Source organism: Dendrobates tinctorius, unplaced genomic scaffold (genome assembly GCF_039654945.1).
Source record: "Dendrobates tinctorius isolate UK_male_01 unplaced genomic scaffold, ASM3965494v1 ptg000070l, whole genome shotgun sequence".
In the NCBI taxonomy this organism is placed as follows: Eukaryota; Metazoa; Chordata; class Amphibia; order Anura; family Dendrobatidae; genus Dendrobates; species Dendrobates tinctorius.
Window position 1 is genome coordinate 12,708,906 of NW_027361738.1, and position 22,066 is coordinate 12,730,971.

A 22,066-nucleotide genomic window follows, 5' to 3' on the forward strand; every position below is an offset into this window, starting at 1 on the left:
ACAAGTGCCATCGCAGCCTCCAGAGAGGCGGGAGTCTCGTACATTAGGAGAGTCTGTTTAACCCTTCCAGAAACCCCATGCAAAAATTGACTTCTAAGCGCAGGGTCATTCCACTGCGTGTCCACCGCCCAGCGCCGGAATTCCGTGCAGTAATCCTCAGCTGGTCGATCACCCTGTAGCAGTGAGCGTATCTTAGCTTAGACTCTGCTAAGTTTAATCTATCCGGATCGCCATAGATCAAACCCAGAGCAGAGAAAAAAAAATCTACAGATTCAAATGCCGGTGAGTCTGAAGGGAGTGAAAAGGCCCAGGCCTGTGGGTCACCACTCAGCAAAGAAATCACCAAGCCCACGCGTTGAGCCTCATTACCTGAGGAATGTGGACGCATACGGAAATACAACTTGCATGATTCACGAAACACCGTGAACTTACCACGATCACCAGCAAATCGTTCAGGAAGGGGAAACTTGGGCTCAGCTGCCCTGGCTGCAGCCTCAGCAGGTACTGCAGGAGCTGACAGACCTTGTTGCTGGACCGCCCCCCTGAGTTCAGTGACCTGTATGGATAGAGCCTCCAGCTGCTTGGTTAGGGAAAGTATAGGATCCATAGTAAGTAACCCCTATATTCCCTACCTTTTTTTTTTCTTTTTTTTTTTCTCTCACTTTATTATTTGGGCCGACTATAATGTCATGGTATGCCTAGGTTACTTTAGGCAAAAACCCCGGGACCCCTGCGATGTCCCTCAGACTAGGGGAACCCTGTCTGTCCCTCTACCCAGGGTTTACACTGAAGGTGTGCCTGCCTGAGCCTCCACCCTGTCCCTGTCTCCTGTCCAGCCCTAAGCTGAACCCACCACCCTCCACCCAGTGAGGGCACCAGACACCAGACCCCACAAATACGTATGGACAGGGGTAAAAGAAACACCACACAGTTAATACACAAGGGAATACAATAATGTGCAAGGGCAACAAAATATATATATAACAGATTGGAGAAAGAACCACTGAGGGATATACTGCACCAGATATCAGACGCTCCAACACCACCACTGCTGACCGGTATTGCTAGCACTAGGCTAAAGCTATAGTCGGCGACGCCCATAGTCAGGACGAACTATTTAAAGACCAAGGGCGTGGCCCAGCCCTCAGCCAGCATGACAACCTGGTTAACCCTATCCCGACTGGAACAGAATACCCAACAGGGTATTACCGCTGTCTGCCGGACACCCTGGTGTGAACAGTGTCCGACATGACAATCAACCTCCTTTAGTTTTGTTAGCTATATTTGTTAGAGAACAAAGCAAGAATTCATATCAAGAAAACAAATGATGGAAAAAGATCAATCCAGAAGTTAGTAAACCAGATAATTGGTGATGTAACAATGGTTAGATGCTTGCAGTTAACTAAAGACTTGTAAGCAAAACAGGAATGTTTCAATTGAGGTTCAAATGACATAATTACCATTAGTTCCCAATCAATGATGCCTGGTCTGCAACAGCATTGTACTGCGGTGGGGAAGGGCAGGTAAGGCGCCCCTCATTCTGCAGTGTGTGGTTGCTCCACCACTAGGAAAACTAACACTACACAGCAACTAATTAAATCAGAAAATCAGAAAGCTGTCCATGTCATACACAGATGTACATATAACTTTGCATTGCACTGTTCCTGTGTTATGTCTGTGTGAAATTTTCAAATAAACTAAAAAATCATTACTGTTATGATCAGGAATAGCTAATCTGTAGCGACTCACATCGGACCAGCAAAAGAGCAATCACAGACACACTTTGCGCAAGCCAGCACTGCTAGGTAAGTCCTTAAGGCTGAGATATTCTTCACCCACTCTCGAAGGGAAGGGGGGCTTTACCATACCCTTCCCAGACTGCTGTGGCAGGATAGCTGGCGTCTGGTGACGATGTGGAGTCAGGTACAAAAGTAAATTCAAATTAGCAAAAAACCCAAATGAAAACCAAAGGGAATCCCCGGGACAATAGCTAATAAAGAAGAACCAATAACAACCATTATCAACTACTGAGACGCAACCGGAGCTCAACCAGGAAGCACTCACCATACACTTGGGAAGGAGAGCTGAACAAACAGCACTGAACTGAATTAGATGTAGGCTTTAAATAGCCAGCCCGAATCTAAAGATAACAATCAGGTGATGCAATCCTCCCAGTCATGTCCAGGGAGCCACTCCCTGCTCACCTGTACAGGAGGGTGAACACATTCCCACCACTGGCTAACACCAAGCAAGGCAGCATCCTGCATAGCCTGGCAATCAGTGGGCATAAGGTCCCATGTCTCCCAGGCCATGAAACCAGTGGGATGCATGGCGTCCTGTGATCCCACATCGCTCACCACTTCCACATACAAGGCACCATCATGAGTATTTGCACTACCCAAGTGCGCACTGGTTCCACCGCTAGCACGAACAGGCCGGTGAAGCAGTCTGGAAACAGCAGGAGGATGACTGTGTCCACTGCAGGTATTTCTAACATTTACCAGTTTGGGGCGTGTGCCTGCTTAAGCTAAAGACCCCCATGTACATTGAGCTAACTTCTGCCGAACCTGCTAATGTCAAAGTGTTTGGACAAAAGTCTAATGTTTATGGGGACCACCAACAGATGATTGTCGGTGAGATAAGGATCCAGCATGTCAGATTTAGGATTGCCGATCCTTTTGTTCTCTAAAAGATAAGACACCACAAAGATGTCTGACAGAAGCTCTTGTACAGAACACAGGATCTCTCAGCAGAGTGAGCATTACTGCATATGGAAGAGTCAGACAAAATGTTTGGGGGGGCTTAAAGGGGCTGTCAAGTACAAGGGGTACAAGTCTGTAGTCACTCTATGTCCAATGCTGGAAGTGGGTCACATGACCACAAGTATGCGATTTACATACTTCTGGCCACATTCCGACTAGCTGTATCCGGCCTGGCTCAATACTAGTGAACTGAGCGAATACAGATACAATTATCATGTCTAGTGGGCTTGTGACTGCCCGCATGCAAATTGCATAATTGCGGTTACATGTCCGCGGCTTCTTTTGCCGACATCGGAGAAGCCTAACAGCGCGTACTGTGCATGATGTGAGGATTCTCAACTTTGAAATCACATAGAGGGACTTCAGACTTGTTCCCTAAGGCGAGACAACCTCTTCAACACCGAGCATCATTATACCTAAGTGTGTAGGGATGCGTCCCTTTGATAAGGTGAATAGTAGCACCCAGTTGTCAATATATTTATACACGTCTAGGAGGAATTACAGAGGAACAGCACAGTGCAGACTTATTTGTTAGAGGTGATAACAGATTCTCTTAAAAAAAAAGGACTTGAGGAAAAACTGTAAATGGTCAACCTAATTTTAAGAAATAACAAGTGGCAGGATTTTACTTGAAGAAAAGTTTTATGTTAAATTTAATCAGATGGCCTATCATGAGGCAGCTCTAACAGCTAATCCCATGGAGAAAGATAGTATTAAAGGAGTAATAGTGCATGAAATGTGTTACTTTTCTTTCTCACATAGTGAATCTATGTTTTTTTTTCATTTGACAAAGGGAGTTATTTTTATGGGATATTTTACAATATTTTATGCTTGCTTTTCAGTATATCACACAATTAATAAATGAGTTTATGTATCTAAATTATATCCTATTTTCCATATTCCTTTTAGCAGCATTTGTTGTGGCCATTCAGTTATTACTAGGAATCTGGTACCCCCCTGTGGACCTCATAATTATTGCATCTCATTTAGCACTCAATAACTAACTTGAAGCCATGATATTAATATGTTATATTTTAATGGTTATAAATAAGAGGCGCCAGTTTAACCTATCCCAGAAAAACAGAATCAGCAGGGGGGAATTCCTCAGTCTTTAGATATGTCAGTATAGCTAGCAAAATACTCTGAAGTCAACTGAGGCATAAACAACCAGTGGATTTATGGGGAAACCCTACCAGTGTTCACCAAAGAAAGAAAGCCCATAAATCTTAAGAGTAACCTCAAATCATTCACATCATTTTGTGAGGTTCTTTCAGAATAAGAATAATGTTTTGTTTGGGAAATAGTTGTTAAATCTCTGTATACCATCTGGTCATTCACAATGCAGATTTGCATCTATTTAGATAGTTAGTCTTTAGGTGCTTGAAATAATATACTAGAAACCTTCGAACATATACAAAGCAGAAAAGATGAATGGGGAATCTTGCCCTTTACAGTTAGGTTCTTTGCTCGTCCTTCTCCAGGCAGTTCTTGTTCCCAGAGATTCTAGAGTTTCTCAAAGACCAAACATAATGAATAAATTATTTTACAGAAATGAAGATAAAGAATTGTGTATTAACAGCAGTGTCTAACTGAGATGTCAAGCACCCACTAGTAACATTGCCTCAATGGCCCAATGTTCAACTATATGCAAATATTGCATAACTCTCATTCACAATTTTACCCTTGCTCCTATATTATAATAAATTTTATAGATTGTTAAATGAACGATTAGATGTCACCTTTGTGTATTTATCGTGGACCGAGGCGGTAGCTGTGGATGAGGTACTCGTCTTCCATGCCTCGACTCGTTACATGAAAATGGGGGTCCTGGCAGTGTGTGTTCTTCCTGTTTCCCAGGCGAAACACCTCTGCAGACTGCATGGAGCTGCTATATCGGGCAGTCCAGGACCAGATGTTAGGGAATGAATTGTAAGAGACTAATGTTCAACATTAAACTTGTTTTTAATGAACATGAACTTGATAAGAACTATGTACATCAGATAATAGACATGTTTCTTCACAAGGGTTTCTCTTGCATTAAGTAGACATGGGCACTTTGCAGCTAAATTTAAAAATAATAATTTCTCTTGCTTTCCACTCTTGCATCTCTTCACAATTCAGCAATTGATAATGGGATACTTTGACTTCCTCTGAAAAGACTGCATGGATAGTTTTAACACTGTGGCCACTGTAGCTGTGCTGCCGGCACCTCTGCATGGTGTCCCCTTTCACCTCCATGCAGCAACGCCAGCTTACTCACCGCCCCGGCCCTCGGTGCGGTCCTCAGTGTGCTCCTGCTCCCTTTTACTCCCTGGTCCTGTGTGTGGCCACAATTTCGGTGGCGCTCCTAGTACACATGTGCAAGAGCTCCTCCGTTCTTAAAGCGACAGTGCGCTTATACTAAATGCTCACGGTGTCACCGGTTTATTGCGACAGAGAGGAGCCAGAAGACCGCAGCGTCTGATTTCTCCTACTCCTTCACTCTTTAGAAGCACTTCACCTTCATATTAAACAGCGCAGGTTTCTTTTAGCAGTGTAGAGGCTGTTGTTTCAGAAAGTGTTTGGTGGATTTATCTGAGACTGTTGCTAGGTTTTGGGTGCATGCTAATTCCCCTCCTTCTACTTTGGTTTTACCCAATCCTCCACTCCTGGGGATTTACCTATGTTGCTCGTGTTAGTATGATTGATATTTTCCTTTATTTTGTATTACCTTGCTATTCTGTTTGGTGTATTACAGTACACTACTACTCCCCTCTTCCTTGGGTGGAGGAAGAGTACAGGCTGATGGTGGATTCAGGAGCTAATGCAAGATACGTGGCCCTGTCACCTTCACCATCAGAAGTAATCCAGGAGATAGGGTGCCACTAGTGTTAGGGATATGGAAGGAGCCCCTGGTCCCAGGACACCTGACAACAGAGTCATGACACTCAGCTTGTTGCTGAGAGGCTTTTAGTATAATGTAGTTTACCTGCAAGATAGCTATCAGCCAATTGCAGGGAGGCATCTTGTATAACAGGCTCCTTCTCCCCTAGGGAGTTGCCAAGCAATATGTAGAATCATTAGTTAGTATGGTGTACTACTAGAGAGTTGTGAGGTCTCCTGTTCCCAGTGTTGCAAGTGTCCTGAACCTGTTTCGCCTGGTCTTGGTGTGGCCAGTCCTGTATCTGAAGTCCCCTGGTTCTGGTGTGGATAGTCCTGTCTCCCTGTCCGGCCAGCATCCTCTTTGAAATTCTTAATCCCAGTTCTGATACAGGGTCTGTATGTGGGGGAGACAGGGCAAAAGCTTAGAACAAGGATGAATGCTCATCGTCACACTATAAGAGAAAAAAGAATGGATCTACCTGTGGCAAAACATTTCTGTATCCCTGATCACAGCAGCATGGATATGAAATTACTGGTATTGAAAGGTAACTTCACATCTCAGAGAGAGAGACGAGTTTGGGAGTACAAATTTATGACGAACTTTGACACTCTCAGTGCTGGAATGAATGTGTCGCATGGATTTATGTCTTTTTACATCAATTAACGAATTTCCTTTTAAAACCTTGCGGGGCAACACAGAACTAGACCCCAATCAGAGGACCATAAAACATCCAGACTCCTTATCTATGAACTGGTCCAATGTTTATATTTATGTTTCTCCCTCTCCCATATTGATAGTTCTGCTTCACGTCACTTGTCTTATCTATTGCATTTTTTCTAGGCTGTATTGTGCATAAATATGTGACTTCAGATTCTGTATTAGTCTAGCCTGATGAAGAGACCTGAGTAGTCTCGAAAGCTTGCAATGTATTACCATCTTTTCAGTTAGCCATTAAAAGGTATCAACTACTGAGGACTCTCAATCCTGAATATTTTTAATCCCAGTTCTGTAAGTGACCACAAAATTAAACCTGATGAAAAACAAAGGCCATCTAGCTTGCCTGGGATCCAGACATTTAGCAGAGTCTAGGTACTTCATGTTTTTATGATCAGTTGTGACTGCCTCTGTAATGTCCACACGGTATAAAGAATTCAAGAGAGAACACTTTGACTGTATTTTATTCTTCTTCTTCCTCCAGCACACAGCATCACATTTTTCTCATCAAGCTAAACTGAAACTGAAACTCCCCTACTCCACTTCCTGTCTATAACCTTCTAGTCACAAGACTTCCTTTTCTTAAAGAGACAGATCATTATACATTACATCATCCTTTTTTTTTCTTTTTTTTTACATACCAACAGCCTAAAAAAATATTTACAAGGCAATAACGTGAAAAGAAGAAAAAGAAAAAAAAGAAAGAAACATCCAAGAAAAGACATATGTCTGTATTGTCTTATTTGTTCATTTCCAAATCAGACATTTTAAATTACATATTTTCAATAAGTCTCGATGGAGCCATTCTTTCCCGTGTAGGGTAATATCTGGGTTCATTGGGGGTGTCCATTGCTGACGGATCAACTACCCCCTGTTGGCCCTCTCCACCACCGGGTATCAAATCTTCCACCAGTGGGCGTTCATTATCATTGTTCGGCGGTATGATTTTAAAATGTGAGGAATTTCAGGTTTTAGAGTGTCCATCTCGCTCAGACGTGACCATGTTGCCTCTTCTCTCTGTAACATTATATTTTGCCGAACTATATATAGCTGAGGTTTTGTTGGTTGATCTTTGATGCACAACAACATCGCATCTTTTGATGGCATTTGGCTGTGCCCTTCGCCTTCTGTCTGCATAATATTTCATGGCTTGCTTGTTAGAGAAATCTGTTTCTCCGCACTGAAGAGTCACTTGGTAGGGGATGGCTGGTCACATCAGGGATTCGTATACAAAGAGTTCTGCTGAACATTAGATGAGATGGAGCAGCATTAGTGATGGAATGTGGCATATTGGGGTAATTGCGCAAGAATTTATATAGTGACTGTTTCAGTGGGGTGTGCTCCAGACTAGCTGCCTTGATTCATTTCCCCATAGTGCGCATGAAACGTTCTACAATTCCATTGGCTTGTGGCCAGCAAGGTGTGATTTTCCTGTGGCTGAACCCTAAGTATTCAGAAAACTGTGTGAACATATGTCCATTGAATGGAAGTCCATTGTCTGTTTTAACCACTCTTGGAATGCCATACGCAGAGAATATGTCGTCCAGTTCTAGTATGACACTATTAGCAGACGTTGAAGAGATGAACGAAATAAAAGGGTATCTAGAATATTCATCAATTGTTACTAGAATGTATTGGCCATTTGGTAATGGTCCATATACTGTATGTCGACTGCCACTTCCTCCCAGACAGCAGTGGGTAACAGAGACATTTGTAGTGGCTGGCTCTAAACTTGATGACCGAGCAATTAGTTGACAAGTGGAGCAGTGTCTAATCTTCTCTTCCACCAATTGATCCATATTTGGGAACCACACTTTTTCTTTGAGTAACTTTTTTGTACCAACAATTCCTAGATGACCTTCGTGTGCTATCTGTATGACTAAGTTGCGCAAGGCCTTAGGTACAACCAGTTTGGTACCTCGAAGGATGAGGTGCTCTTCAGTGACTGACAATTCCTCACGTACAATTGAAAATAGTTTTAATTCCTTCAGATCAATCCCAGAATCAGGAAATTTTTCTTTTTGAATTTCATGCCACCTTTGATTTTGGATGATTTGTATTAAGGCACAGAGTGTTTTGTCATTTGTCATTGTATTCACAAACTGACCAACAGAAAGTGCTTTTGGCACGGCGTGAGCTGCAACAAATTGTATGTATTCTTCCATGGATGAATGCCCAGGTATATCATCATTCACAGGATGTCTTGAGAGATAATCAGCCGGATTGCTATATTTTCCAGGTTTGTGAACAATTTTGTAGTTGTAGTCCTGTAGACTTAGACCCCATCGTTCGATCCATGCAGGCATTTTAGCTCGGGGATTTCCAAAAATTGTAAGGAGAGCTTGATGATCTGTGACAATGGTGAAGGGAGCTCCATAGAGAAATAAGAGAAAGTATTCACATCCCCAGACAACTGCCAAGCTTTCTTTTTCAGGTTGTGAATATTTTCTTTCAGTGCTTGTTAAGCTTTTGCTTGCATAAGAAATGATGTGGGGACTTTGATTGTCATCCTTGTATTGCGCTAAAATAGCACCCAGTCCCACAGGACTGGCGTCCACAATGAGTTCAGTTCGAGGAGCTGGATCAAAATAGGCCATGGTAGTTGTTGAGCAGAGTTCATTTTTAATTGTTTCAAAAGAGGCCTGACAGTCCTGGGACCATTGAAAGACTGTAAGTTCCCTTAATGGAGTGCTGATTGTTGAAAAATTTGGAATATATCTAGCACAGTAGCTGGCCATTCCAAGAAAAGAGCGCACTTTACTGGCATTCTGTGGAATTGAGGCGGCTCTGATGGAGTCCTCATTTTTGGGATCAGGTCATACTCCTTCTGCAGAGAAGATGTGACCATAGAACTCCAATGAGCTTTTATCGAATTTGCATTTCTCTTTGTTTAAGGTAATTCCAGCAGAGAGCAGGCATTCAAAGATAGCATATAGAGCACGATTGTGTTGAGCTTGAGTTTTTCCAAAAATCAGTATGTCATCACTATAATTAAAGGCATTTGGCATGTGTTGAATGGCGCTCCTTATCGTGTCATGAAAAATTTCTGCTGCTGAGCATACCCCAAAAGTCAATATTTTGTACTTTCTGAGACTCATATGGGTGGAAAATGTTGTCAGGTATCTGGATTCAGGACTCAATTCTAATTGATGATAGCCCTTATTGAGGTCAAGCTTTGAAAAAACAGTTGCTCCATTTAATAAATGAATGATATCATCAATTGTAGGTGAGATATGTCTTTCTCTCTGAATAGCGGTGTTGGGCAGGCGCATGTCAACACACAGTCTCACCTGCTCTGGGGTCTTTGGTTTTTGAACTACCACAAGGGGAGAGACCCACGGAGTGGGACCAGTAACAGTTTCAAAATCGTCCTCATCCATGAGCAATTGGAGTTCCTTTTCTACCTTTTTTCTCACGTGAAATGGAATACGCCTGTGAGCCTGGGCTACTGGACGAACATTGTCATCCACATGAAGATGCACTTGAGAGTTCTTTTGTTTTCCCAAACCACTAAATAAGGAGGGAAAGCTGTTCACCATGGCCTGTACATCCAGATCCGATGGGTCGGTTATAGCATGAATAATCTGGATGAGTCCTAGCTTCAAGGCAGTGTGATAGCTGAGAAGACAGCCTCTCGATCCTTGTAATGTGTGAAATGGTTTTCTGCCTATTTTCTTTGTAGCTAAGTTCAGCAACAAATTGTCCCATTGTAATTAGAGGTGTTTTAGATCCATATGGAAAGATTTTAGTATGTACTTGCTGTAAGACTGGCTTTGTTTTCAATTGTTCATATGCATTGCTGTCTATGATATCCACTGAAGCTCCCGTATGTATGGTAAAGGTGATATCTATGTTGCAGATAGTGCGTGTGATGCAGGGAGACTGCACTGAGCCAGTGACAGAGGTAGTGAACACATAGTTCTCAGCCACAGACATTTCTTCTGAATCATGATTTACCATTTTTATATTTGCGGGCTTTGTCAAAGACAGAGGAGACTTGTGCGCTGATTTGCAGACAGCTGCAAAATGGTTCCCTTTTCCACATTTACTGCATTTTTGTCCTATAGCTGGACATTTGATCAGGTGGTGAGGGAAATCTTGTCCACATCTATAGCATTTCTTCTGTTTTGGGGCTTGCTTGTCTTGTGCCCTTTTTTGTTTGAAATTATGCACATGTAAATTATCCCCATTCTCCATTGCGGTGGCCTGATGATCTGCTATCTCTATAGCACTGGCCATCTTGAGTAAATTATGCAGAGAGATCCTGCTGCAGAGCTTTATGCCTTATGTTATTAGACGAGCAGGTGAGCATTACTTGAGTTAGGATTTCATCATCTACATCCGTAAAAGCACATCCATGATCTAGCTCTTTTAGTCTTTTGACATAGGTGTCTATGGATTCTTCTGGAAGCTACTTAGCAATCCTGAGCTTGTATCTTTCATATCTGATGTTCTGTTTGGGGTTGAAGTAGTCAGTGAGTGCTTTGGTGCAGTTGCTGTACGTGTCTGTCTCTGCTGCAGGTAACGTGCTGTATATGTCATAGACTCTTGTGCCCGCGCAGTGCAGGAACACGGCTCTCTTTCTTTTCTCCTCTTTTATGTCCATAACTTCCAGGAAGTTCTCAAACCGGTTTAGCCATTTTCTCCAGTTATGAGAGAGATTATCAGTCATATCAAACTGTGGGAATGTGTGCAAGTAGTCAGTCATGATGGAGTCTCTCAGTGGTGCTGGCGTGTGAAGCGGTAAAGCAGGGGTTAGTACTCACAGCAGCAGGTGATTGCATCCCATCCTCGTCGCCAGTTGTAATGTCCACACGGTATAAAGAATTCAAGAGAGAACACTTTAACTGTATTTTATTCTTCTCCTTCTTCCTCCAGCACACAGCATCACATTTTTCTCATCAAACTGAAACTGAAACTCCCCTACTCCACTTCCTGTCTATAACCTTCTAGTCACAAGACTTCCTTTTCTTAAGGAGACAGGTCAAATCATTATACATTACAGCCTCCTCCAAAAATGATGCCATTCTTCAAATGCCAACTTAATGGCCAAAAGTTCTCCATTGCCTACATCATAGTTTCTTTAAGCCGATGGCAACTTATTAGAGAAGGTACATGTATGCCATTTACTATGCGACGACCCTTGAGACAATACAGCCACAACCCCCAGCTCCGAAGCATCAACCTTGAACAATAAATGGCTGAGAAGAATCGAGTACTGGCAGAGTGGAAAAACATCTCTTCAAAGAAGAAAATTCCTGTCGAGCGCAGTCGGACCTCCTCGAGAAGTCTGTACCTTTCCTAGAAAAATATTCAGAATTGCGCAGTGAGCGCTGTGAGGATTCGCCGATGCGGGAGCGGGCAGTCAAGTGGCTGCAAGTATGTGATTTGAATGCTTCCGGCCACATTCCAACTAGACGTGTCCAGCCTCGCTCAATGCACTTGCATTGAGCGAGGCCGAGCACTTCTTGTGAGCATGTGACTGCATGTATGCAAATTGTTTATTTGTGTTCACACGCCCACTGTTTTCACCGGCACTGGAGAATTCTCACAGTGCGCAATGTGAGGATTCACAAGTCTACAGTCACATAGAGTGACTGCAGACTTGTAGCCTAGGAGGGACATCCTTTTCAGTACTGTGAACATAGCTGTTCATCAAAGGCTCAGACCAACTATACTGTAAACAATATGCTTCATTATTTATTACTGCTAGTATTTTAGACTTGCAATATTTCTAAAAACTTGGTGTCAAATGTAATCATGGAATTTGTTGTGAGGCTATTTTTGCTTGTTTTTATTGCAATTGACAGTGCTGTGGAAATAGTATGAAAACTATATTCTATTTGATTATATTGATACAAAATGTCTAAATTTTTATGTCTAGTTCTTTTGCAAAAAAAAGTTTATGGAAAAACTCATTTTGGGAGCATCACTTTATGAGAACCATAACTTTTGAAAGCATTGCAGAGAGTCCCCTCTCTCTGTCGAGCTCTTTAGATTAGGTCACTATTGACTATGACAACTAAAAAGATAACTGAGTTGACCGTCTACACCAGCCCATCTCATTTTCCGCCACTGCAGAGCGGAGTGAGCTTTAGAAAAATAAGAAAGTTGTTCACGTCCTAACAGAGCAGCAATGGAAAGCCGGAAGCTTTAACATTAATGTCTTAGCAACATACCGTTCTGAGTAAAGTCTGTCTATCTTTATTAAATACAGTCAACGTTGTAGACATGAAATACCTCAAAGAACTTTGGGTCAGACGTAGTCATTGGCCGAGCCACGAAGTGGGTGCGTGGATACGGTCTCCTCTGCAACTGTTTCAATGATTCTGGTGATATCATCCCTGCGGCTTCTTTCCTTTATTCTTCACATCCACAGAAGCATGTTTGTAGAATAGTTTGGATCAAATAATCCGTCGATAATTAACTTGATATTTATGCTAATGAAATATATTACGTACAAACAAAAATAATTAAAATGCGGACTATGTACTAATTGATGCCAGCTCATGGGGTCCATAATTGTTACGTCTTCCAAAGATCTAATTAATTTGGATACAACAATTCAGGTACCTAGAATTTTAATGTCCATGAGTTGGTAAATACATTCTTCTAATTCTTTGTGGTCTAATTTACGGCTCCTGTATTAATTAGGACAGAGGAGATAGTTGAACATGTCCTTGTCTGATTTGGCTTTTTGTCCAAATGCTATATATATCCAACATCTAGGGTTCTCTAAATAAGCGGCAGAACCAAGGAAAATGGGCAGGTTGTCATCCAGTAACATTATGCTCTTTTCTCTCTGTAGTTTTTCCATTCTCTTTGCCTTTTCTGTCTGTTCTGAAGAGACAACAGCAACAAATCTGGAAAGTCAAGAGAAATATGAGGACTTTATTATGGTAAGCTTTTCATGTTCCACTATGATGCCGACTAGTTTATTTAGGACAGCTGACTACGTTGTCCAAACTAAATCAGCTGGTTTCACATCTCCGTCAGGGAAATCTCTTTGTTCTGTTCTAGAAGCAAAAAACCCAAGAAAAAAGACAAAATGAGCATATACCATATAGTAAGTAAATAATAAAACAGTCTACTGAGTTTAGTTAACTAAGTACCTTATGTTATTCACATGTACTATTACTATTTTCTTTTTTACTTACTACAGGGTATATGCTCAATTTGCATTTTTCTTGAGTTTTTCTCTGTGATGGCCACAGTGTGAACATGCTCTTACACATTGCATGCATTCCAACTTGTGCTCCAGCTCACTTCTGTGGTTTTGCGGTATATTTTTGTACTTTGTACAAACTGGGACTTGGCCTTGCTTTCTGAGCTGAGCATGTCATCTATATAGCTTCCCATGGACAGGTGGCTGAACAGTCGGGACCTGATCCTACTCTGCCTTTATTCATATTGAGGTCTGCTGACACAAGATAAGGTTTTAATACTACAGACAGGACAGGACCTTCCCGACTGGGCACACCTTGTCACGGTGTGATGGCTTTTATGCGTTTTGAAAATAGCGTTAACTAAGTACCCTATGTTATTTGCATGTACTTTTACTGTTTTCTTATTTACTTACTATATGGTATATGCTCACTTTATTTTTTCTTGTTTCTTTGTCTGTGAGATGGCCACAGTGTGAATGTTGCTCTTACGCAGTGTGCATACATCATCTTATGCTCAGTCTCATTCCTTTAATTTTGCTGTTCTAGGAATAGACAAAGAAACTCATGTCGAAATTGTATCACTTGCATAACTTACACAAACAGAAGTAATGTGGCCAAATTGGCTATGACGTTTTTCTGGACTTGGTAAAGAGTAATTTTTTTAGACTGGAAAACAAATCCACATTCTGTGTTTTTCGCTAGTGTAGAGCGCTTTGGAAATAGAAACGTTGGTGTATACGAACATATGAGAAATACATTGTATTTGCCTTAGGTGTGTTCTATTTCAATTTCTGCATTCCAAAGAACATATGGACACACGAGGGTTTATGAGATTAGAAAAACGGAGTCTACTTTCTGCAGTAAATAATAACATATATCCTCTGTGTCTTATTGAAGCCCACCCTATTTAAAAAGATGAGACCTAATTGAAATACCGTAATCCGTCCGTGTTTGAGAGGGCCGCTGTTTCTGGAAAAAAAGCATACATTTTCTAATCTTAAAGAACTTCATTAAAATAAAAGAATATGTGAAAAAAGATACAAGTTATTTAGAGGCACTATAAGAAAATGTTTGTAGTATGAACGACTTTGTAAATTAAAACATATAATTATATTAGGGCACCTGACTGTACAACATTCAGTATATTGTTTTACACCTCCATCACAGGAAACACTCTTCTAGTTTTCAATACTAACTCAACCATAGTGGAAATGATAAAGGACAAAGATGAGGCCTTCAGTTATTGGAAACAAGAAAACATTCTGTAAAGCATTCCATACACATTAGATTAGATACTTGGGAAAGAAACAAAGATTGGGCATGTTGAAATTCAACATGCTCAATCCTTGTCCTGCCAGGGAATAAGCTACTACAGTTCTGAACAAAAGTTTGGTAAACTTTTTAAAATGTTTTCTTTTTGTGCGCAGTCCAGAGAAAAACTCCAAAACCAGAGAAATATGAATTCTAATGAGTATCAATATTTGGGACCAAAAAGGTTAAGTGAAATGAGCAAATATAGTAGCTTTCCAGTACTTGAGAGGCAATTCCTTGAGGAGAGAGACCTGAAGCCTGCTGCAAACCTCCCACTGAGATTTGGAAGAGCATCTGATGACAAAGTGGGAAAGAGCATCCCAAACTTACCTCTTAGGTTTGGAAGATACATACCAGGAAAGATCCAGTCGGCAGCTAATTTGCCCCAGAGGTTTGGAAGATCCCAATATGGTGGCCGTTTGGTGCAGTCGTTTGCTTCACTACCTCTTCGTTTTGGAAGAACACCTAATCTTCTACGATTACAATATGATAAGAGCTACCACGCTCCAGAAGTAAAACGTCCCGATGAAAACAATGAAAGGTATGATGTGTGAATGTGCAAAACTAGTATCACACAGTGCTATGTGTTATATATGGGGATGTATCGCTGCGGAAAGATAAAAAGTAATATGTGAAATTACTTGTTTTTATTAAAAGGGGTTGTAGAAAATTATTAAAAATGCTTTATTTTTTTAACCGGAACAAACAATTATCTATATCTTTAGTTTATGGTCCAGGGGTGATGTACTGCAGATGCCAAGCAAATGTATTTATTTTACTTGCTCACATAGCACCATTAAGTCCACAGCGCTATACAGACATCATCGCTGTCCCCATTGGGGCTCACAAACTAAATTCCCTATTAGTATGAGTGTGGCGTGTGGGAAGTCACCAGAGAACCCGGAGGAAACGCACGCAAACATGGGGAGAACATACAAACTCCTTGCAGATGTTTACCTTGTTGGCACTAGAACCCAGGACCCAAGGGCTGTAAAGCAACAGTGCTACTCACTGAGCCACCGTGCTGCACCAATCATATGCTGACTTCCAAAGTTTGCATAACTGTAATTGTAGCTTGTTAATATTAAGTTTGTCTTTTCATGAGGATGCCGCTTTGTCAGCTTATATGGTTTCCTAATTGAGTACTCTCTAACCGTCGGCACTCCAACAAACAATAAGGAACCATGGTGGCTCAGTGGCTAGCACTGTAGCTTTGTAGTGCTGGGATCCTAGGTTGAAAACTCACCGAGAACAGCAACTGCAAGGAATTTGTATGTTCTCCCCTTGTTTTGTGAGTTTCTTCACACACTATAAAGACATGCTGTTAGGGAATCTAGATTGTGAGCCCCACTGGGGATGATGTCTGTAAAGTGCTGGGGAAATAATGATGCTACATAAAGCATAATAAAGGGCTTGTGTTGTAGTGTCACAACAGCTAAAGAGTCACAGATTTACAACCACTGTCCTATGCTGTCACATAGTACAAATCCTTTTTTTTTTATTTCAGGAGCCAGATAATGACGTATGACTAGGAGCGTAGTCTTCACGTGTAGCACGGGGAAATTGCAATTCATTCAGTCCTCAGGGCTGTTGAAGTTTTACTCCTTACCATTAAATATTGGCGATCTTGAAGGGACTATATTGTCGGATGGCTTGAACCTCACCCTTTGTACACAGTTGTGAAATCGGGCTCTTTTTGGAGACAACTATCAATCCTGAATAACAGCAATGACTGCACAAAGTGTCGACAATGGCTAAGCATGTTTCATCCAGCAAAGTATGAAGCCAAATTGTATTATTACCATATTGTACCGTAAATTAAATGAATACTGAATATAAAATACCATTGTCTTTTCTTTTTTCTCAGTTTCAGTCCTGAGCAATAAATTGCATGAATTACAGGTGATTCTTTACCTGGAACTTAGAGAGAGGTATATATTAAATTGGTGTCTGCCGGCAAAAAATAACTGTTCAAACCAAGCACACGGGTTTGTGCCTTTGCGCAGCTAGAAAAATATTCAGAATTGAGAGTCCTCAGTGGTTGATACCTTTTAATGGCTAACTGAAAAGATGGTAACAAATTGCAAGCTTTCAAGACTACTCAGGTCTCTTCATCACACATAGACTAATACAAAATCTGAAGAATCACATATTTATGCATGACAGGGCACAGAAATAACGCAATAGATAAGACAATAGACAGTTGCTTCACGTCACTTCTCTTTTCTATTGCATTTTTTCTGGGCTGTGTTGTGTATAAATATGTGACTCTTCAGAATTTGCGTTATTCTCTGCCTGATGACGAGACCTGAGTAGTCTCGAAAGCTGGCAATGTGTTACCATCTGTTCAGTTAGGGCAAAGACACACTGGCTTATTTCTTGTGCGATAATCGCATAGCACTGAACGGACTGGCTGGCACTTCTCCTGACCTGAGCATGGCAGCGTGAAGGATTACTATGCAGCTGTCAAGCTCAGGTCAGGAGAGGAGACAGCCAGTGTGAGTTTTATAATGCGATTCTCGGACGAAAAATATGGTAGTGTGTCTCTGCCCCTAGCTATTAAAAGTTATCAGCCACTGAGGACTCTCAATTCTGAATATTTTTCTATCTACTGGCTAACACGGTACAAAGATATACATCTTACCTGTATCAAAATAATGGCGTAGCCAAACATTTCAATTCGCCTTCCCATTTACTTGTCTTCCATCTGTCTCTGAAATGTTCTTGCTCCTGTAAATCCAGAACTGTCAATCAAGGAAGACATGTAAAACAATCACTAAACTTTTTGGTCATGCCAAGGGTGCACTGAGGGCTTGTGTTTGGTTTGAACAATCATTTTTTGCTGACAGACTCCCTTTAAAGGGAACCTGTCATGTCAAAAACGCTATAAACCTCCAGATGTGGGGTCAATCTGCAGGGTAATAGTGTTCTAAAGTCGTGTAACCTCTACAGGGAGGAAACTAACTTTATTCCTTCCGGCAGCCTCTGGCTTTCAGTCATACAGGTGCGTTTGATGCTGCTTCTGTCACTGTAAGTACTGTACAAACAGGTGCCTGCTTCCGTGCCGTGTCCTCCAGGTTATGGACTCAGTCAACCTCCAGGCCAGATGGAATACTCCTTTCCAACACTCCGCCAACATATGTGCCTTTTCTGAACGTCTCCTCTTATAGTGCCTTTGAGTGAAGTACTCCTAGTACTGAGTTATACTGGAGTTCCTCCAGTCAGATGTTCCTACGAACTCTACTTGTACGGCAGACAGCTGTAGCCTGCTTCGGGGACTCCTTGCTATTAAGTCCCGGCTCACTAATATGTTGCTGTTGTGCCCCCAAGTCTTGTGTGAGAATAAAGCGGTCACTACTTCTATTCCTCCGGTGTCTGCTGCAGGACCATTAGTATCCGTACAACCTCGGGGACCGGACCCCGGCCTTGCAATTAGAACTTGAAAAGGGTTCTCTTCTAACCCTGGTCCTTTTTCTCTTATTCTCCTCACGTTCCGTGCTAATCCTTCTTCCCAATGGAGAATCAAGCTTCCTTTCTCTGTCTCTTTCCTGTGCCAGCAGACCCAGATCACTGTGGCCTGCTGCAGCACTTCCTTCTTCCATCCCTCTCCCGGGGATCTTCTCTGTCTCACATTCTGTCCTTCTACATCCTCACTCACTGACTGAACAGACTGACTGCCTGACTCAACTCTTCCCGCTCTTTTGGTGCAAACTAAACTCCACCCACCTCCCAGCACGTTTTGTGTTCCAAGCAGGGAGCCACCAAGGGGTGCTATGCTACACTCCAAGCAGGGAGCCGCCGAAGGTGCTTTGCTACACTACTTTTTGGTGTGGGGTGCAGGTGTTGGCGTGTGGTCAGGTGTTTATACCTTACCTGGATGGTGGGGCACCACACCTCAGGAGGAGGTGCAGTACCTCTGTGGCGACTGAGCCTCAGGGGTGCCACATACCCCCCGTTAAACACAGCACATCCACGGGCTGCAAGAAAACAAAAGTTGACAATACAAGAACATACAAATTTTTATATTGCATAATGAACATGTCTTATACTAAACTTCCCAATGTGGGAGGCACTGTTTCTTGAACGTTACAAACAATTTAACTGTCTTTCTATATTTAAAGTTATGCTACCTAATTTAAAGTGCTATAGAAGCAAATTCACTATCAGCTTGAGTAATACATTTTCTAGCAACACATTTCTTTTTTGTTTTCTTTTACATTTTCTACTTTCTTCTTTCTTTTTGTCTTAGGAGTGACAACTGTTATTGCCTGATTCGTCATCTGCATATTTTTATTCAATTCTCACATCTTTATTCAACATTGTAAAACATTCACTGTATTTCTTTCTCAATTAAACCCTATGAAATCTGTCATTAATACTTTCACTTTCTAGTTTCTTGTTCAAAAATACTAAGCATTATCAATAAGTGCAAAGAGTAGACATTGGACCGGCCATCATGTCTGGAAATGTCCTTATAACGAGGTAGACCTTGTTCCAAGGGCAGGTTCCTATGTAAAACCAAGAGAAAGCACCTAAAGAGGTGCAAACTATGTACATTAACAGTTCGGGATCACTCAGCGTCTATGATCTCCACAGTTCAAGTATAAAAGCTACCAACCAAACTGGGCAACAACTGGAAGGAAACAAAAACATGATAACCAAAAAAAAATAGAAAATAGAAAACAAGAGCAAAGGGGTGCAAATACCCTCCAGGGTAACAAAGTTAGTTATTAGGGCTAGTTATCCCCCTCCTAGGGTTCCGGAAGCTGGTTGCTTGGGCTGCTTCCAGGGGAGATGCTCTGGGTGTCTTCATCCTGTTGTTGATTGCTTACCGCTCGCAGGTATTCTGCTTCCCAAAGAGTGAGATTGGGGACGGTCGGGGTGAATGAAAGGGCAATGGAGATGTCGACTGCCGGTGGGGAGGGTGTGTCAGCAATTGCTGCTGCTAGTAATTCAGCAGGTGTCATTGCTGGTACTACTGAGCCTTGTTCCTCCACTTCCATCGGGACCTCAGTTAGTGACACTGTAGCCGGAGGTCGCCGGCGAGGGGCAATTAAACCATTCCTAGTTGCTGGCACCGGTCCTAGGACTAGGGTCATGTCCGTAGTGGTAATCATACCTGGCGCCCCCTGATGAGGTTCCGGTCCCAGTACATGGTAGTGAGCAGTGGCGGTCGCGACCCCCGGAGTTGCCTGCGGGGCAGGTCGCAATTGAATCCGAGCAGGGGCAAGGTTGGTTTCTACTAAGGCCCTCTGGAGGGGTCTGCGCGGCCGCGCCAGGTCCGGACGGGGACGAACCCCCTGTCTTCCATTCTGCTCCGGGACCCTCATACTGTATATCTCCTCCAGGCAGGCCTCATCCAGTGGCAATATCTGCTTTGAGGTGGTGACAGGCGCTGCAGCGGGCATCTCGGCCGTCATATGCTCCGTAGGGGCGGCCTGGGGGCGAGTTGCCCTTCCTCCCCACCTTCTTCTGGCCTCTTCCCTCCTTCCATCATGGCGTTCTGGCGTTGTTCTTCTTCCTGCCTGGGCTCTTTTCCCACCACTGGCTTCCGCTCCTCCTTCTGGGGGCAGCGTCTTCTTTCAACTCCTCCATACCAAGCCAGTACACGAACCCCTCGGGGGGTGGGCCATGTCGCTGTCACATAGAAGCTCAGACAGGGGAGGCCCAGGACAGTATGCAGTCTTTTCTTAGGACCACCCATGTGATCACGCCCTTCTTCACCGCGCCGGCGGCCATTTTTAGCATTAAATTCACAGTCTATCAAATTAGGTCTTCTGCACATTTCCAAAAGTTTTAAGTCCAACAAATCTCAGGCACACAGAACCCGATGGCATCGGGTCTCGTCATCCTGTTCGTGACGCCAAAAATGGGACGCCCTCACACCCAGGGCTGTGGGGTACTCGATACCGGGCCCGATGAGCTTCAACGGGAGATGTCACGGCAGCTGGGACCTGGCCCGTGGCCCTGGGAGCCCATTGTAAAAGGGGAATGTTCAGTGTGGCTATAGTAGTGAAAGTTTATAAGTGATTCGTGACTCCACCTGTGGTATTCGGCAATAGAGATGTAAGCCGACGCTGCAGACAGATCCTCTGGGATAGATGGTGTGGTGCAGCAGTGATGTTATAGCCCTCCACAAGCAGGGCTGTAGTCCCAGGGCAATGTAGGTGAAGTGACACTTAGATGGTGTAGTGTCAGGCGCAAGGGATGTAGCAGTGCTGGGCAGGTTGGCACAGGAATAAGTGGAGGACCCCAGGGCATGTAGTTCCAAAGCTTTACTCACAGTCTGTTGTACAAACAGGTGCCTGCTTCCGTGCCGTGTCCTCCGGGTTATGGACTCAGTCAACCTCCAGGCCAGATGGAATACTCCTTTCCAACACTCCGCCAACATATGTGCCTTTTCTGAACGTCTCCTCTTATAGCGCCTTTGAGTGAAGTACTTCTAGTACTGAGTTAAACTGGAGTTCCTCCAGTCAGATGTTCCTACGAACTCTACTTGTACGGCAGACAGCTGTAGTCTGCTTCGGGGACTCCTTGCTATTAAGTCCCGGCTCACTAATATGTTGCTGTTGTGCCCCCAAGTCTTGTGTGGGAATAAAGCGGTCACTACTTCTATTCCTCCGGTGTCTGCCGCAGGACTATTAGTATCCGTACAACCTCGGGGACCGGACCCCGGCCTTGCAATTAGAACTTGAACAGGGTTCTCTTCTAACCCTGGTCCTTGTTCTCTTATTCTCCTCACGTTCCGTGCTAATCCTTCTTCCCAATGGAGAATCAAGCTTCCTTTCTCTGTCTCTTTCCTGTGCCAGCAGACCCAGATCACTGTGGCCTGCTGCAGCACTTCCTTCTTCCATCCCTCTCCCGGGGATCTTCTCTGTCTCACATTCTGTCCTTCGAACATCCTCACTCACTGACTGAGTGAACAGATTGACTGCCTGACTCAACTCTTCCCGCTCTTTTGGTGCAAACTAAACTCCACCCACCTCCCAGCACGTTTCATGTTCCAAGCAGGGAGCCACTAAGGGGTGCTATGCTACACTCCAAGCAGGGAGCCGCCGAAGGTGCTTTGCTACACTACTTTGTGGTGTGGGGTGCAGGTGTTGGAGTGTGGTCAGGTGTTTCCACCTTACCTGGATGGTGGGGCACCACACCTCAGGAGGAGTTGCAGTACCTCTGTGGCGACTGAGCCTCAGGGGCGCACATATGCGCCCCGGCACTGACTGACAGCTTGCAGTACATCAGGGCTGCTG

General features: G+C 43.2%; 1 protein-coding gene across 1 annotated transcript; it reads left to right on the plus strand.

The window, feature by feature from the left end:
• Positions 1–13,094: 13,094 nt before the first annotated feature.
• On the plus strand, positions 13,095–16,657 carry NPVF (neuropeptide VF precursor). Its single transcript, XM_073581384.1, has 3 exons — positions 13,095–13,238; positions 14,933–15,357; positions 16,324–16,657. The coding sequence occupies exons 1-3, from the start codon at positions 13,101–13,103 to the stop codon at positions 16,346–16,348; spliced, it is 588 nt and encodes a 195-aa protein (XP_073437485.1). The 5' UTR covers positions 13,095–13,100; the 3' UTR covers positions 16,349–16,657.
• The last annotated feature ends 5,409 nt before the right edge of the window (positions 16,658–22,066 follow it).

Coding starts and splice junctions, on each gene's coding strand:
- NPVF (XM_073581384.1), top strand. CDS start 13,101: ATGGGCAGGTTGTCATCCAGTAACATTATGCTCTTTTCTCTCTGTAGT. Junction 13,239..14,932: donor AATATGAGGACTTTATTATG/GTAAGCTTTTCA, acceptor TTTTGTGCGCAG/TCCAGAGAAAAACTCCAAAA. Junction 15,358..16,323: donor CCCGATGAAAACAATGAAAG/GTATGATGTGTG, acceptor TTTTTATTTCAG/GAGCCAGATAATGACGTATG.